The sequence below is a fragment of the Stenella coeruleoalba genome (genome assembly GCF_951394435.1).
Source record: "Stenella coeruleoalba genome assembly, chromosome: 1".
NCBI classification, from domain to species: domain Eukaryota; kingdom Metazoa; phylum Chordata; class Mammalia; order Artiodactyla; family Delphinidae; genus Stenella; species Stenella coeruleoalba.
This window is the reverse complement of record NC_137169.1, coordinates 20,259,945-20,276,907: the sequence shown is the minus strand read 5'-3', so window position 1 is coordinate 20,276,907 and position 16,963 is coordinate 20,259,945. Positions and strand designations below refer to the sequence as shown.

Sequence of the window (16,963 nt, the reverse complement as noted above, 5' to 3'; positions counted from 1 at the left end):
ATGGGGCTTCAGGTACAGAGCCCAGGCTGGTGGGCCACACAGTGGGCTAGTTACCAAAAGCACTCACCCCCCCTCTGACAGCTTTCATCCCAGTCCCCTCCGGGAAACAGATTCCAGATTCTAATACAGAAGTCAAAGGCACATGTAGATTTCTGTTAAAGAAACTGACTTTATTTAGTTGAAAAGCATCTCCTGGGTAAAGTGAAGAACGCGCATACAGAATGGCTTGGCAAACGAAGTGCTGCGGGGCGGAGGGGGCAGGTCTGTGACCCCACAGAGCACAGGGTAGGAGAGAGTTCTTTCGGCCCGCCTCTTGCTCCTTCCTTGGCACAAAGCTCACTTCACTTCACCCCACTCCAGGGGAGGGAGGAGCAGAAATGGCAGCAGCTCAGGCAGAGGCAGTCAGCTTGGGACAGAACCATGGACAAGCACTACTTCCAAACTGGAACAGAATGCAGGGATGCTCTGTCCTAGATGTGTCAGAGGTGGTCCTCAAGGCCAGAGGTCAGGAACTAGGGTACTGGCCAGTTAGAAGTCAGGAGGTCAGAGGTCACTCTCTGGGGTCAGGGGGCAGAGGCAGGAGTGCTCCTCAGGCTGAGAGGGTGGGGGGTGGGAAGACGGTTCCCTGGAGTCAGAGTTCGGGACTTGGGAGCTGCCCTCAGCCCGCTCCACTCCGCAGGCCCCCAGGCCCTCTGAGTAGAGCTCCTGGTTCTGCTCCTTCCACCTGCGGAATTTCTCCCCAGTGAGCTTGGGGTCGCCTAGCACCTCCTCCAGGGCCTGCAGCTCCTGCAGCTTTGCCTGGAAGAGGTGTAGGGGTTAGGGCCATGATCACCCGGGGAGCGAGCAGAGCCTGAGTCCAGAGCTAGCTCTGGAGTCCAGTGGCCTAGAACCCAGCACCTGGCCCGGTCCGGCCCCCACCCTCAAATCGAGAGCCTGGTTCCAGGAACCTAGAACTCAGCCCAGTCCACGGCAGAGCCCAGGGCTGAGGGCCAGGAACCGAGCCGAAAGCCCCGAGCCCAGCCCTTAATGGTGCCCTGTGCCCGCCCCCGAGCCCAGCCCCTAATGGTGCCCTGCGCCCGCCGACCTTGAGCGTGCTCTGCAGCGCCCGCATGCGGTGCGCTCGCTCATTCAGCTGGGGGTCTCGGTTGCGCCGCATGAAAGAGCTCCGCCATTGCTCGTGAGTGAGGGGCTGCGGCCTGCCCAGGAAGGACACGCCACCCAGCCTCAGCCCCCGTACCATTCCTTCCAGGGCCCCTTCGCTGCTGTCTGTGGGAGGGGAAGCAGGGTGAGCGTGTGCCTGCCCCCAGCCCTCCATCTCGGCTCCCAGCACCCCCGCCCCCCCGGCTTGGCTTGGCACCTGTCGGAGAGCCGAAGGAGGTCCGTGGGCTGCCCTGCGTGAGGGCGGCCACAGGTGATGTGTCTCCGTGGAGGGAACTCCCAGCTTGGGCCGGGCTGGGCTGGGGGCAGGGTGGAAGGAGAGAAGGGTATCAGTCTGAGTTCCACGCCCTGCTCTTCACCCCGCGCCAGCTCCCACTCACCGAGGCTGAGCAGGATCCAGCCTCATCGTCGGGGTCTTCTGCTTCCGTCTCACTGTAGCAGTCTGGGGTGGACAAGAGTGGCTGGGGAACCCACTCAGCTTCACAGGGTTTGGGCAGGCCAGGAGGTGGGCTCGGGGGAATTGAGCTCCCAGCCCCCATCCCAGGGAAGGCAGAGGCTCAGGGAGAGACCCAGCCCTGTGAGGCACCCACCTTCCTCTCGGGGCAAGGGGGCACGGCCTGGAGACCGGTACTTGGAAATGCAGGTTATGAGATGGCGCACCCACCTGTGGAGGGGCAAATGGGTCTCAGGGAGTTTCCACTTACTGTACGCCCGAGGCTTTCGCCTGTATCATCTTCTAATTTAATCCTCAGAGCAACTCTGAGAGATAGGAATTCTTACTAGTCCATTTTAGAGAAGATGAAACTGTGGCTTAGAGGAGTGAGTGTCTTGATGAGCCCTGTCAGAGAGCTGGGCTCTGAATCCAGGCTCCTGAGCCCAGACCCCCGGGCATGCCCATGCAAGCTGTGGAGGTGAAGGGGGTGGCACTCACATGCTCAGGTCCGTCAGGGTATCAGCAGCGAAGATGAAGGGTTTGTACACGTTATGGGTGAGCTGGAACACACTGCCAGGGAGCAGAGGGGCCTCACTCACCTGGGGGTGCCCATCCAGAACACAGAGAGGCTGGACGGGGCATCCCAGCTACCTGCCGCCCCCACCCACCCCTCCTGTCACCTACCTCTCCCTTTCTCTCCCCACCCCCAGCCTGTCACACCTCAGGACTTAACTATTTTTTCTTCTGATCTTGTCCACTTTCCAAACTGTAGTTGGAGACATTGATGAGGCCCTCAGCCTTCTCATCCTGGGGAGATCACAGTGTGAGGGTCAGCTTGAAGCCCCAATACCCTCAAGGCCCAGTCAGGCTCCTGAGGGTGGGGGAGGGGAGAGGGCATTTCCTGGGGTCTCTAACCGCTCATCTCTCAGTGCCCAGAGCTCAGGGCAGGAAGCTGGGCTGGGGTCAGGAGGTGTGACCAAGGGGTGCCTCTGAGCCTGGCAAGGGGAGCCAAAGATATCCAGAGAAACAGTCAAGGAAGAGGAGCCCCCTCCTGCATTTGCTCCATCACAGGCACAGACAAAGCTGCTTTGCTCCTTTCCCTGCCTGGCCTTCTTTTTCCTTTCCATCCGACTAACCCTCAGGCATTGATTTTTCAGGAAGCCTTCACCACTCTTCAGGTGGACTAGCCACCTTTGCTGGGTTCCCACCCACCCCTGGCTCTTCTGCCATCATAGTATGTGTTCCCATATTGTCCCTGAGTGTGTATTCATCCCTCTCCCCACCGGCCTGAGTAACGGTAATGGTCCAATTCTTCCCTGTGTCCCAGGGCCCAGCCCAGAGCTGGTGTACAGTAGGCACCTTGAATGTTAGTTGAATGAATAAACAATTGCTTGAACGGCCCATAGCTAGGATGAACAGATTAACAGAAGAGGAAGGAAAGGCGGGTGGAATCAAAGAGATTCTACCCAGCCTGTGATACCTTTTCCAGACCGCTTTTATACACACATCAGCTCAGTTCTCTCTGAAGACTGTCCCCGTTTTACACATAGGAACACTGGGGCACACCTGCGACCACAGATGGGAGTGGACCGTGGAGGAGGGACAAGAGCCGAGGCCCTGAGGTGACTCACTTGCTTACCTGTGTGTGTATGGGGTCTCACCTGGGGCTGGCGGTACCAGTAGAGCGTGTGTCCCTTGAGCACAAACCAGCAGCGGCGCCAGCGCGGGCCCATGAAGCCCCCGGGCACCTTGCGCAGCAGGAGCCAGCCGTCACAGTCAGGCCGGCCCAGTTCCCGGCAGGACACCCGCCGGCGGCTCAGCTGCGTCGCCACGCCTGCAGCAGCACAGCGCGGCTGGTCAGTGAGGGGCTGGCGGGGTGTCCCGGACCCCCAACCTGCTCCCTTGCCCCCCACGAGCACCCCCAGCTGATATTTCTGAACCCGTGCTCTGGGCTCAGAATGTGACACGTGTCACTTCTGAGGTGGGGATGACTCTTCCCATTTTAGAGACAGGGAAGCTGAAGATCAGAGGACAAGCTTATTTGTCCAAAGTCACAGAGCTGGCGAGAGGCCCAGGCTGGGAGCATAGGTCTGTCTGACCCCAGAAACAGAGCTGTTTCTAGGAGAGGCTGTGTGTGAAGTGTGTGTTGGTAGCGGGGGCGGGTCTTGCCCAGCACTGTAAAGACTTGTAAGAGCTTGCCCAGCACTGTAAAGACTTGCAGGGCACCCCGTCAGGTGCATTTCATACCTTTTGATTTCTTGCGGCCAGGGACAGGACTCTGAAAGGACCACAGGAGGTTAGAGAAGCATATGGGTACAAAGCCACAGACCCCTCCTTGCTAAGCCCCAGAGCTTACCTTGTCAGGGTGTTCTGGGGGCTCTGGAGCATCTGCCACCCCAGCTAGGAGTGTGGCTGAGGGTGCATGGGGGCTAGGCAGGGGCTCCGGGTCAAGGGAGGTCGAGGCTGTCAGGGAGGGAGGAGAGAGAGGGAGTGTCCCTGAGCTCAGAACCGGGCCCAGTGGTAGGGTGGGGGTGTAAGAGTCCAGGGTCAGGCAGCCCACATGCCTTGTCCAGGGCATCTGCTGACTGGTGGGGCTTTGAAATTACCTGTCCAGGCAGCAGGGCTGGGTCCTGGACTTGGGTTTGAAGTCAGGTCGGAGGTGAAGACATCTTCCGATGGGGCCCTGGAGAGATCAGGGAGAGATGAGGTGAGCCATGGCCCACCTGCCAAGACCTACCTGGGGCCAAGACCTACCCGGGGCCCGAGCCTGTCACCTGGGAGACGGCAGGGCCGAAGCCAGCGATGGGCTCACTGGACGTGGGGGGCCTGGGGCCTGAGGAGGGGTCTGAGGAATAATCAGAAACAGGTGATGGAGCTGGCGACAGACAGGGGTCTGAAAGCAGACTGGGGGCAGGGGTGGGCGGCAGGTACCTGTGAGGGTGTCTCCGGCACTGGGACCTTCTTCAGCACTAAGCTGACCCCGTCTGGCTCCCGGAGCAGCTCCCTCACCACGTTTTTATGGGGCCAGCCCACCTGGGGGACAGGGCAGAGGGCAGGGCAGGGATGCTGGGCGGGACTGAACTGGGCAGGAGGCTCTGAGGCAACCCGACAGCCCTCGGCCTCGGAGCACTCCCTCAGCCTCACCTTGTCCTCCTCCAGGAAGCCTCCACGAGCCCCTCTGACCTATGTGAGCTGGTTGGCTTCACGGAAGGCAGCTCCCACAGCCCTGGTCTCCCCAAGGGAACCTCTCCACCCACTAACCTGAGTTCTACTCAGGACCCCCTTCCTCCCACCACGCTCCTCCCCTCCCCTCACCACCACTTGCTCATTGATCTGGACAATCTCGTCTCCAGGCAGGATCTGCAGCCGGGAATCAGTGGGGACCTGGTGGGGGGTGGGATTCAGAGAGTGCACCCTCATGGGGCTGGAAGCAGGCTTGGCTGGCAGGTTGGAGGGCCACAGGGGTGGGCGCCTGAGAAGGGTATAGGAGCCTCACCTGGGTGCCCACTCGAGACACAAAGTGCAGGCAGTTGCTGGTGGTGTAGATCTCCAGGCCCTGCAGGGCAGAGGCTGCAGTCACTAAGGGTGTGGGGACCGCCGGACCAGGACGCCTGCTAGGCACCAGGACTCACAGGTGAGTGGAATGGGGGAGAGAGCTGGCCTCAGCTTGGCACCGCTCGACTTGTCATGTGACTTTGGGCTCACCACTGCACCTCTCTGGGCTCTGCCTCTTCCTCCCCTAAGGGCTGAGGGGAGCAGGTTGCAGACTTCTGAGGTATGAGATGCTCAGCAACTTTCCTGAAGAATCTCATACCTCAGGGACAGGAGGGGGACAAGGCAGGGCTGGGGCCTCTGGTTTTCCCAACTGGTCAAAGATTAAAGCAAAAAAGTTCATGTCCTCTCCCCTCTCCCCTAGGTCCGTGTCCCAGGGCTGGGATGTGTCACCTGAGACCACACCAGCTGCAGCCCCTCAGGACCGGAGAAGGGGCTGAATGACGGTGAGACCCCAGGGAAGTCCCCTGGGCCTTTAACATCTGTACAAAAATTCCCTGGAAGTCCAGTGGTTAAGATTCCATGCTTGCACTGCAGGGGGCGCAAGTTTGATCCCTGGTGGGGGAACTAAGATCCCACATGCCACGCGGTTTGGCCAAAAAAAGAAAAAAACAGGGCCTTCCAGCTGTGACAGTATAGGATTCTGGTTCAGTATAGGATCCTAGAACCAGATTTCAGGGCCCAGACAAGGCTGCCGAGGGGTCAGGGGTGAGAGTTGAGGGGTCAGGGCTCACCGAAGGATCGTCCAGCGGCACGTGCTGTAGCACGGCCTTCTGCTCCAGCAGCTCCTCTGGGCTGCAGCTCAGGATGTTGTGGCAGATCCCGGCCACGTGGCTGCTCTGGCGGATGGAGAGCAGGATGTCTAGCCTGAGCCCCGTCCCACCCCATCCCCACACCCCACTCACCCCCCAGACTCACAATCCTCAAGACTTTGCTCTCCTTCTCAGCCGCTGGACAGTCCTGGAAGCAGAGTGAGAGAGCAGGGGCCTGCCCTGAGCAGGGCGCACTGCCTTCACCTGAGGGCAGGGGGATTTCCTGCAGTCCCTCCCGGCGTCCCGTACCCTGGCCCCCTTCCCAGAACTACATGGCCTTAGAGCTTTCGCCCCAAGGTCTCATCCCCCTGACGCCAGGCCCCCAGAAGTCACCACACACGCCCTCCCCTGCTTCACCCCCTCCTGAGAATCAGACTTCCTGTGCTGCCCTCACCAGCTAGGAGCTCCCACGCCCCCATCACCCCCTACCCAGTGGCCGGGCCTCCTCTCTTTCTGCCCTCGCCTCTTCCGGCTCTCACACCTGATCCTGTGCTGATTCACAAGTTATAAAAAGCTCTAGCCTGACTTGGTCTCTACAGCCTGGGCCAAGCCTGGCCTCTGGTTCTCCTACCTCCTGCAAGGCCTGGCCCAGCTCCCCGCACAATTCCCCAATCTCCTGGCAGGATGAGAAGTCATTTAAGTGGGAGAAGAGGTACCTGGCAGAGGGAAGGATGGAGCAGTGGTTAGGGAACTGAGCTTAACAGTCAAGCCACTGAACCACCCTGCACCGGCTACACATCTGAGACTCTGATGGGTTTTGATTTGGGGTAAAGGAGATGACTGATACATCTAAAGGCCTTAGTCAAGTGCCTAATAAATGCCAGGCCCTGTTCTAGGCACTGGGGAGACAGACATTAAACATATAATTACATCAATAATGATTTAACTTCTACTGCTGTGAAGTGTAGGGAGCTCTGAGAGTGTGTAACAGGAAAGGCTTCCCTGAGGAGGTGACATTAGAGCTGGGACCTATGGGACAAGCAGCGGCCAGTGAAGGGGGTAGAGAGCTCTTTATATAATGCTGTTGATGTGACTGTCATGATTACAAGCAGGAGGTGGGGTGGGAACCCAGGCAACCCAGGGCCCCTACACAGACCAATTAACCTCTTTGCCCAGTTCCACTACATCTGAATAAGAGCAAAGCTCTATTTTTCTCTCCCAGGTCCCAGAGGAAGCCAAGGATGAGAAGGGTCCCCTCACCAGTTACTCAGACCCTAGGAGGAGACCGAAGTACCTGTTGAGCCAGAAGAGGAGGGAACGGGCCTCATGCACCAGCTCCATGGCCGCGCTGAGGACATCTGCAGGAGGCTCAGCACAGCCCCCCAGGCGACCTTGGACTAAGCTCTGGAATACCCGGATCCCCTCCAGCAGCCCCTCTGTCAGGCTCTGCAGGTTCTCTGACTGTAGCCCGGAGCTCTGTACCACAGAAGGGCAGGTTAATTCCTGGCAGCGGCCAGCCCCCCATCAGCACCCCAAGGTGGGTGGAAGCTGCAGCCAGTGTGGCCGCCATTCACTCACCAGGGCCCGGAGCTGTTCCACCCCTTCCAGGATGAGCTCCTGGTGGCCCAGAGGCCACACAGTTAGCGCTTCCAGGCTTCGGGGGCAGAGCTGGAGCAGGTACTTGCCAGGCAGCTCCCAGTCCTCAAAGTGATAGTCCTCCAGGGAATCATCGAGGCCTGGTGGAAGAACGAGGGTCAGCATGGGGGAGCCAGGGGGTGTCAAGGCCTTTCTGGTCAGTGCAAAAGTCCTTCTCCTAATGACCCTGAGACCCAGGCAGTGTTCTGCCCTGCCCATTTCACAAATAAGCCTACTGAGTTGAGAAGTAGGGTCATATAGGGCAGTGGTTCTCAAAGGATGGTCCCCAGACCAGCAGCCGCAGCCTCACTGGAAAACTTGTTAGAAATACAAATTCTGGGAAATCCTTGGTGGTCCAGTGGTTAGGACTCAGTGTTTTCACAGCTGTGGCCCGGGTTCAATTCCTGGTCGGAGAACTAAGATCCCTCAAGCCGTGTGGCATGGCCAAAAAGAAAAAAAAAGAGAAATAGCCAAAACATGGAAACAACCTAAGTGCCCACTGACAGATGAATGGATAAAGAAGATGCCACACACACACACACACACACACACACACACACACACGCACACACACACACGGGAATATTATTCAGGCATAAAGAAGGAAATCTTGCCATTTGCAGCAACATGGATGGACCTTGAGGGCATTATGCTAAGAGAAATAAATCAGAGAAAGACAAATACTGTATTATCTCACTTACATGTGGAATCCCAAACACCCAAATTCATAGACACAGAGAACAGATTGATGATTGCCAGAGGCAGGGTAGGAGGGGGTAGGGGAAATGGATGAAGGTGGTCCAAAGGTACAAACTTCTATTTATGTCAGTTTGGGGGATGTAATGTACAGCATGGTGACTATGGTTAGGATTCTGGGCTTTCACTGCCATGGCCCCGGCTCAAGGCTCAATCCCTGGTCGGGGAACGAAAATCCCGCAAGCCACACGGCATGGCCAAAAAAACAAAAACAAACGAATTCTCACATCTGCTGAATCAGAACTCAGGGGCAGGGCCCAGCAATTTGCATTAACAAATCCTCCCGGTGTTCTGATGCTGCTGAAGTCATGCTTGATGGGGCTTTGGAGGCAGGGAGACCTGAGTGACAGCGACTGAGCTTAATTACTTAGTTACTCCGTGCCTCAGTTTCCCCACCTATAAAATGGGGAAAATAAAAACGCCTACCTTCTAATCATGTGTATTAAATGACACGACACATGTCAAGCACTTGGCCAGCTGCCTTGGTTCATGGTAGACAGTAACAGCCCCCGTATTATTATCGCCAGACTCTTTACCGTGATCCCCAAGGCCCTGTATGATCTGGCCACCACCTGCCTCTACAGTCATCTCTTGGCGCACAGCCCCTCAAACTCAACACTTCAGATCCAGAGCACTAACTCCCTGCAGCTCTTGGAATGCTGTCTTGCCTCAGGGTCCTCAGATGTGCTCTTCCTTCTGCCTGGAGTGCTCTTCCAGCTCCTTCACGTCCTTTTCCATCTTACTCCTTCCAGGAAGCCTTCCACAACTCCCCAGGCTGGGTTGGGGTCCTCTGCTGCTCTCACTGCCCCTTGCACCTCCACAAACCCCTGCATCAAAGCACTAAGCTCTCCTACTTGATCACGAGCTCTGCCAGGACTGGGCCTTAAACAAGTGTTCATCTCTCATTCCAGCCCAGGCCTCTTACAAGGTAGACACTCACAAGTAAGAAAAATATCTAGTGAATGCTTACTATGTGTTAGGAAAAATTTAAGGGCTTTATACATATTAACACATTTAATCCTCACCGAATCTAGAAAGCAGAGATACTGTTACCCTCATTCCACAGGTGGGAAAACATACAAATAGAGGTTAACAGTTAGCTTTCTCACTCTTTGAAGGAACCCCTGCCATTCCAAGCCAGGGTCTTTTGTGATCAATAGCTCTCCCTCATTCCCTGTGTGACATTAAGAGCACTTGACTAGGAGTTCGTGAACCTGTGGCTCCGTGGCTCTGGGCCCTCGAGCACCTCCCTGTGCACACAGCAAATGTGCTGCGCTGCCTCCCTCCCAACAGACCCTGATGTGGAACTGCACGTGCCAGGCCCTCAACCTGATTGTCTTATTTGGTTCACTTCATGAGATCAGAGTTGCCTTTCCCATTTGATGGATAGGGAAACTGAGACTTGTGCTCACAGAACTGGTGAGTGGAGGGGCTGGGCCTGGAACTCAGTCTGGGAGTCTGATGCCAGCGCTGCATCCCTGCTTTCACCGGGGCTGGTCACCCTGAGCCTGCCCTCAGTGGACTCCGGCAGCCCCCTCCACTCTGGCTCCTCCCTGTAGGAGGAGTGTCCTGACTCACCTCCCGGCTCCCAGCTGCAGGTCAGAAGGTCTTCACTTCTCTGAGTTGGCTGACAGTCTGGGACCTTTCCCACCCAACTGGGCTCATCCCTCCTGGAGGCCTAGGGAGGGGCTGTGCTGACCCTTCCAGTCAGGCCGGGGCTTCCGCTCTCACTGGGAGCTTCGGGGTGGGGGGGAAGGGAAAAGACACCCCACCGGCCCTATTCCAAAGCCTCCGCAAATCACTTCCTGGCTCAGTGTGTAGTTTTCGGCTTCTGAAAAATACGTTTAATAAGAGCCCACTGCGCCCTGGGGCAGAGGGAAGATGAAGGAGATACAGTGGGGGCGGGCAGCTGGGGAGACACCGTCTGTGTTCCTTACACAACCACTGCCTCCCCATTGCCACCCTGGAGGCTTCTTGGGCTTCTGGGGGGATGGGAGACCTCCTCTGGGTCCTCGGGGGGGCCCCCCCCCCGGGTCACGTCCATTATCCTTCTGCCAGGTTCACGGCAGACACTCTGTAAATACTTGTTGACTGACTAACCAACTGACAGACTCGGCACGTCCTTTGTCCTTTTCCTCTCCCCGTCCCAGTGCCCCTCAAGCCCGACACTGCCCCAGCCCCACCCACCTCTCAGCCAAGCCGCCACCTTCCCGGGGGTCCAGGTCGCTACTGGCTCCATGGCCAAGCTCGGCTTCTCGGATCCGCACCCGCTCCGTGCTCCGTCTCGCCCGCGCAGGAATTTCCGCTCCCAGAGCTCTGACCTGGGGAGAGGCTGGGCTGGGCTGGGGGCGGAGCCACTAGCATACCTGGGCCCACAAAGCTGGCTAGGTGAGGTGCTGTGACAGCCATTGGCCTACTGCCTGTCCACCTCCTGCCCTGCCCTTCAGGCATCCTAGGGCAGCTGGGCTGCCAGACCTGGGGGTGGTGCCACTGATGTGTGACCCAGGGGACCTCAGAGCTGGCCTGGGATCGCTGCCCAAAACTGGCCTCAAATGGCAGGGTGCGACCCTGACCTTCAAGGCTCCTCAAAAAGGGGCCAAAAAGTGAGCAGTGAGCACGGCAGCAAAGCGCAGAGGTTAGGAAGCCAGAGCCTGGGTGCAAATCTTGACCTGGCAGCTTGTTAGCTGTGTGACCAAGGGCTAAGCTTACCCACCAGGCATCACTTTCCCTGTCTGTAAAATGGGTATAATAGTTCCTACTTCAGAGGGCTGCTATGCAGAGTACCTGTGTTAATAGCTCTACAACCTTTAGAACTGGTTTTTAGCCCCCTCTTGTTTTGCACCGTGGACCCTTTTGGCAATCTGGTGGAAACCCTGGACAGTTTCTTAGAATGAGGCTTTTAAAAGCATAAAGCAAAATGCTGAAGATTACAAGGAGGACAGTTATTATCAAAATATATTAAACCCCACAAATTTATGATATAGTAATATGCATTTATCAGCATTAAATAACAAGACTGGCAAATTAAATTCCTTTTCTAACGATCAGCATGTTGTTACTCAGCATGAATAACACCGAACTGTGGAGGTGGTCTCTGACTCACCTCCTTGCACTTATTGATCAGCAAACACCTACAGATAGGGGATGCAAGAGAGTCACAGATAAGCTGGGTGACCAATGTGAGAGCAGATGGAGTCACCATTTGGTCACTGACCCTCTACTGGGCACCATCAATGGCAGCTATGCGGCAGGAATGTCTGAAACAGTGTGATTTAGCAGTGGGTTAATAACTGTCACCATTTTGAGATCGTTATGAGCGTAAGTGATATTTTGGGATACTTGTGATAACTACAATTTGATATGAAAATATCTGTGATTTCTACTGGTGACAAAGCCACAGATACTGCTAATATTTCAATCCATAAAGAAGGAAATGGTAAATTTTAGTTAGAGGTTAGTGAAAATAAATATATAATTTTTTTGCCATGCAAGTTTATAGGCCCCCTGAGTTGGGAAGCCCAGGTTAAGAGCCTTCCTCTAGAGCAATGTCTGACACAGACTAAGTGTCTGCAGTTATCATCATCCCAGGCCAGGGGACTCCCAGGACTTTGGAATCAGGCAGAATCAGTTCCACTTGTTTGAGATGAACATACACACTGTTATGTATAAAATAGATAACCAGCGAGGACCTACTATATAGCACAGGGAACTATGCTCAATACTTTGTGCTAATCTATAAGGGAAAAGAATTTGAATATATATGCGAGAATATATATATATTCTTGGACTTCCCTGGTGGTGGTGGTTAAGACGCTGCGCTTACACTGCAGGGGGCACGGGTTTGATCCCTGCTCAGGGAAGTTTCGCATGCCATGTGGTGCTGCCAAAAAAAGAAAAAAGAAAAAAATAAAATATATAAAATATGTATTCATATATATATATATATATATATATATATATATATATATATATATCACTGAATCACTTTGCTGTACACCTGAAACTAAGACATTGTAAATTAACTACATCTCAATTAAAAAAAAAAATCAGTTCCGGGACTTCCCTGGTGATCCAGTGGTTAAGACTCCATGCTCCCAATTCAGGGGGCCTGGGTTGGATCCCTGCTGGGAACTAGATTCCACACACCGCAACTAAGAGTCCACGTGCTGCAACTATAAAAGATCCCGTGTGCCTCAACTAAGACCCAGGGCAGCCAAAAAAAAAAAAAAAAAATCAGTTCCACTTGCTATGTGACTGAGCCCACCCCTTACACCTCTCTGAACCTGTTTCTTCCTCTCTAAAACCCAGGGGCTGGGGGGGGGGTGTGTGTGTGACTAGACCTTAGCTCTGTGAGGATGTCTTTTAAATATTTTGAAATCTGTAATATGAGGTAGATATGAGTTATTATTGCTTTAATTCCGTGGGGAGGGGCCTGGGAGGCCTGCCCCCTTTGTGTCACCTAACTTGGAATCTCTACCAGTGCCCCAATACCTGGCCTCCAAAGCCTGTCATGATCTTGATTGTCACCCAGAGACCTGAAGTCTGAATTTGGCCCACAGACGTCCATGTGGTGTGTGTGTTTTGTCATCATTTAACAATTTCACATACAAATTGAGTTCTCTGAAACTTGGCCAGCTCTGTTCACCCCATCCCACCTTCACACGTGGCATCAAACATGAGTGCACGTCGTCGGCTGCTTCCTTTCAAGGGGACTCCAGTTCACCAGGTCCCCATAGGACTTGCTCCCTCATTTGTGAACCAGTAGGCTCCCAATTTGCAATTTGGCCCTCGCCTCTCTGGCTTTGTCCTTGGCCTCACGTCCTCATATGCTGCACTGTGTGTATCCCTTTAACACTCCTCGGTGCTTTCCCCTTTAATGTTTTTGCCTCTTCTTACACTGGCCTCCCTGTGGCACTCTGGGGAAATCCAATAAACACAGACCTATCTCCACCATCCTGATTTCATCAAACACCTACCCTGAGCTGGCACAAGATAGAGGGGAGAAGCCAGCCAGCCCCTGCCCTCCCTGAACTCACAATCCTGTAGGGGAGAAACCAACAAGAACTCACCACGTGTACTCAGATACTCCCTGTAAAGGACTGGGGTCCTAACAACCACACCAGTGCCTTTACTCTGGGTCCCCAACACGTGGCAGGGCTATAGGCAGTGAGGGGCACAGTAAACGGCAGCTTCTATTCTGAAGGTAGTTTTGTGAGTTTATGAAAGGTCTTTGGATCTATTTGCTGTAAAAATTTCAGCGATAACAGTAGGTCATTAAGTGGAAGGAGGACATGCCCTTTCCCCAGCATGTCCCCATCCTGTTGCCCAGGTTGGGCCACTGTTAAGTTTTCTGGGTGTTCTTCCATTCTCTCTCTATGCAGATACTCTACATGGTATTCTGGAAATATGCTTGTCCCCCCCTTTTTATGAGTTAATCAATACCAAATGAAATCATACGAATAACGCCCAGCACAGTCAACTACTATTTTTTTTTGGCCACACCACGTGGCTTGCAGGATCCAGGTATTGCACCCAAGCCATGGCAGTGAAAGCCTGGAATCCTAACCACTAGGCCACCAGGGAACTCCCAGTCAGTTACTATTTTTTAGCACACCTCAGACAGCTTTCTTTTTTTTTAATGTTATTATTATTTATTTTTATTTATTTATTTTTGGCTGCATTGGGTCTTTGCTGCTGTGCACAGGCTTTCTCTAGTTGCGGCGATCGGGGGCTACTCTTCGTTGCGGTTCGCAGGCATCTCATTGTGGTGGCTTCTCTTGTTGCGGAGCACAGGCTCTAGGCATGTGGGCTTCAGTAGTTGTGTCACACGGGCTCAGTAGTTGTGGCTCGCGGGCTCTAGAGCGCAGGCTCAGTAGATGTGGTGCACAGGCTTAGTTGCTCTGCGGCATGTGGGATCTTCCCGGACCAGGGCTCAAACACGTGTCCCCTGCATTGGCAGGCGGATTCTTAACCACTGCACCACCAGGGAAGCCCTCAGACAGCTTTCTTAAGATGCAGATCTTTTATTATTGTCCCCAAGCTGGGGTAAGGAAGTCCCTACAGGAACTCCATCTTGGGGAAAGTGGTGGAATGTGCCTTCCCCCAAGGTAGGTGTGGTTGATCCAACAGAAACCAAGTGAAAAAGGCCTATTCCTGTTCGGAGGGGGTGCTAATAAGGCACCCAACCCCTCCTTTGCTGAGAGCTGACTGGTGACATCCAATCGTCTGAGGTAGGGTTAGGGCCACGACTAGGGCTGGGAGGCCCTCCCATACCTGGTCCAGGCCTGAGACTTCTCAACACTGCCAGGCAAGGCCTCTCCTGCCTACCCGGGCTGGACTCCCTGGTGGGTGGGGGAGGTGCTGCTCAGGCCTGATGCTGATCTCTCCTGACAGCTGCTCCTAAGGCTGGCAGGGCGGGCAGGAGGGGGAAGGGACAGATTTAAAGGTCTAGCTGCCCCGCCCCCTGCCAGACCTGGGAAGGCAGACGCTGGTGAGCATCCTCTCTGTCCTGATTTCCGCTTCTTGGTACCATGAATGCCACTGGTCCTCATTCCCGCTTCCATCCCCCAGGACATCAGGAGGACTAGCGGCACCCACCATGCGATTTCGACGCCTGACACCTGGCTACTTCCGAGTGCTACAGGTAAGCACCCCAAATGGTGGCTTCTGGGACCGACCCCTTCCTCCCCCTACCATGGCTGGGATGATACCTAGCAGCCAGGCTGTCACGTTCCCTGCCGCCTGAGCAGCCAGGGCCCACATAGCCCACATAGGCAGTGAAGCGAGAGAGATTGGGGTGGAATCTCCCTGGGGCAGCAATGGTATCCATATCTCCTTGCCGCAGCTGTAGCTTCTCAGCCCCTTTCCACCCCCCACCTTCCCAGAAGTCTCAGCTGACCCCTCAGGTGGACCCTCTGTGCACCTCCAGATGCAGATAGCCGGGGACCTGAAGGCAGAGCCCCGGAGTCCGCTGGTGGGGATCGTGGCTGCACTGCTGGCTATCCTCGGGCTGGGCGGCTCCTGCTATGCTGTCTGGAAGATGGTGGGGCAGCGGCGGCCGCCACAGGCTCCATGATGAAGTAGGCAGCCTCTCACCTGGGCCCTGGGGGGTAGGTGACTCGCGGGGGCTACAATCTCAGAAGCCTACTTCTTTTCTGAGGGGGGGTCACTCCCTGCCCTCATTGGAAGCAAGGTAGTATAAACCTGATCCTACCCATCCTCCCCACACACCTGGGCTGCAATGGGGGGCTTCAGCTCAGATGCTAGGACCCCTGAGGGAAGGAAAGGATGCAGGTTCTAAAGCTGAGTCAAGTAGGGAGCAAACACCCTGGGCCCTGTACACAGGAGTAGAGAGAAACCCTTACAGGGCTTGAATTTGGAGGAGTGGCCTGGAGGTTAGTGAGTCAGAGGCAAGCTCTCTTTATCCAGTTCTTTTATTGGGAGGGAGGGCACCCGGCAGAGGCCATCTACTTCCCAAACCAAAAGAGACTGGCATAGTCTCTCACAGCCTGGCCCTTGCATCACTGTCCATGGGCAGCTCCTCTGCCTTGCATCCTCAGGCCATGTCAGGTAGACGTGTCCATCTCAGGGACCGCGGTGGATACTTCTGTGGGCACTGCCAGCCTTTGGGGAGGCATATAGGAACCCATACCCGCTGCCCTCTCTGCTTCTTCCTGACTGTAGGGCTCCACACTCAGCTGCTTCAGCCTGGAAAAAGAATAGGAGTTGAGAGCTGACCAGATGCAAGCCCTGTCTGCCCGGGACACATCCATCAATCCTCTCCTTACTACTTCATACCTTTTCTTGTGGTCTTTGGATCGGAAGTGGGTCTTCAGGTTGGCAGAATCGATGAAGTACCTCCTGTAGGGATGGGGGGTAAGGAGGATAGTTAGAAGGTGATGCCTCTCAGGTACGCCTATTTCCCTGACCCTAGCTCATTCCCTGATGCTAGGCTCCGGGCTTGAAGGGATGGGAGGCCGGCAGATCCACTGGTCCCAGGAGAAGAGACCCTGCGCGTCCCGGGACCCGGATCTCACACCCCCGGCCCGTCCCGCAGACCCTTCTCCTCCTCAGACTGGGCCCGGCCGTAACTCACGCGCAGGCCAGACAGCGATGCAGGCCGCCCCCTGGCAGGTCGGGATCGGGTTCCGCGCTTGGGTCTGGCTGGGGCCGTGCGGCAACCTGGAGCCGCAAATCGCGGTGAATCTCATCCAGGTCCGGCCGCCGCCGCTTCGCCTTCATCTGGCGGGCCAGGGAGTGCGCTCGGTGCGCGCCCGTCCGGCGGGAGCGACCCATGGCGGGTGACAGCAGGACTAGGGGTCCCAGAGCCGAGCTGGGAGAACACGTGTGGGCGCTTCCGGACTGCTCAATGACGCCTTGTGACGCCCTGGGAATGATCAGGCTCAGCCAGACCGCCTCTGATGACGTCACTTGCGCGGGCCGCGCCTCGAGCGCCCCCAGGCGGCCGTCGATGTCAGTGACGGAGCTCGGGGCCGGGCCCCGCGAAGCGTCCTCTTCCGTCGCTGGAAGGGCAGGGTGGTGCGTGCCCTGGGGGGATGCCGGCCCGTCCGCTGCCCTGCCCGCCCCGCCTGGCCCACAGCACCGTCCTCTGGCCTTATCACCCCTTCCTGGTTCCCAGATCTTAGACTCCACGTTGCGCGTGTGGGGGGGGATGCTG

General features: G+C 55.7%; 3 protein-coding genes across 3 annotated transcripts; 1 reads left to right on the top strand and 2 right to left on the bottom strand.

Annotated features, from left to right (window-relative positions):
- Positions 1 to 220: 220 nt before the first annotated feature.
- On the bottom strand, positions 221 to 10,583 carry CNKSR1 (connector enhancer of kinase suppressor of Ras 1). Its single transcript, XM_079932180.1, has 21 exons — positions 10,474 to 10,583; positions 7,474 to 7,631; positions 7,190 to 7,371; positions 6,527 to 6,611; positions 6,062 to 6,103; positions 5,878 to 5,982; positions 5,088 to 5,147; positions 4,907 to 4,975; positions 4,523 to 4,624; positions 4,366 to 4,436; positions 4,198 to 4,274; positions 3,948 to 4,054; positions 3,839 to 3,869; positions 3,253 to 3,425; positions 2,325 to 2,398; positions 2,090 to 2,161; positions 1,749 to 1,822; positions 1,539 to 1,600; positions 1,358 to 1,457; positions 1,085 to 1,266; positions 221 to 798 (listed from the first exon to the last, which is right to left on the bottom strand). Exons 1-21 carry the CDS (start codon positions 10,523 to 10,525, stop codon positions 544 to 546), a joined length of 2,133 nt encoding a protein of 710 aa, XP_079788306.1. The 5' UTR covers positions 10,526 to 10,583; the 3' UTR covers positions 221 to 543.
- Positions 10,584 to 14,884: 4,301 nt separating this feature from the next.
- Positions 14,885 to 15,361, top strand: ZNF593OS (ZNF593 opposite strand; the record flags this gene model as incomplete). Its single annotated transcript, XM_079941326.1, has 2 exons — positions 14,885 to 14,929; positions 15,215 to 15,361. The coding sequence occupies 2 exons, from the start codon at positions 14,885 to 14,887 to the stop codon at positions 15,359 to 15,361; spliced, it is 192 nt and encodes a 63-aa protein (XP_079797452.1).
- A 353-nt stretch (positions 15,362 to 15,714) lies between these two features.
- Positions 15,715 to 16,700, bottom strand: ZNF593 (zinc finger protein 593). The gene is made up of 3 exons (XM_079922483.1): positions 16,382 to 16,700; positions 16,084 to 16,146; positions 15,715 to 15,993 (listed from the first exon to the last, which is right to left on the bottom strand). The coding sequence occupies exons 1-3, from the start codon at positions 16,579 to 16,581 to the stop codon at positions 15,852 to 15,854; spliced, it is 405 nt and encodes a 134-aa protein (XP_079778609.1). The 5' UTR covers positions 16,582 to 16,700; the 3' UTR covers positions 15,715 to 15,851.
- Between the last annotated feature and the right edge of the window lie 263 nt (positions 16,701 to 16,963).

What these genes read in the sequence shown, in the direction of transcription:
- CNKSR1 (XM_079932180.1), bottom strand. Translation starts at nt 10,525, where the DNA reads ATGGAGCCAGTAGCGACCTGGACCCCCGGGAAGGTGGCGGCTTGGCTG. An exon ending in AGAGCAAAGTCTTGAGGATT is followed by an intron (nt 5,983 to 6,061) that starts GTGAGTCTGGGG and finishes TCCATCCGCCAG; the next exon opens with AGCAGCCACGTGGCCGGGAT. An exon ending in CGCTGCAGAGCACGCTCAAG is followed by an intron (nt 799 to 1,084) that starts GTCGGCGGGCGC and finishes CACCTCTTCCAG; the next exon opens with GCAAAGCTGCAGGAGCTGCA.
- ZNF593 (XM_079922483.1), bottom strand. Translation starts at nt 16,581, where the DNA reads ATGGGTCGCTCCCGCCGGACGGGCGCGCACCGAGCGCACTCCCTGGCC. An exon ending in CATCGCTGTCTGGCCTGCGC is followed by an intron (nt 16,147 to 16,381) that starts GTGAGTTACGGC and finishes CCATCCCTACAG; the next exon opens with GAGGTACTTCATCGATTCTG. An exon ending in TCCAAAGACCACAAGAAAAG is followed by an intron (nt 15,994 to 16,083) that starts GTATGAAGTAGT and finishes TTCTTTTTCCAG; the next exon opens with GCTGAAGCAGCTGAGTGTGG.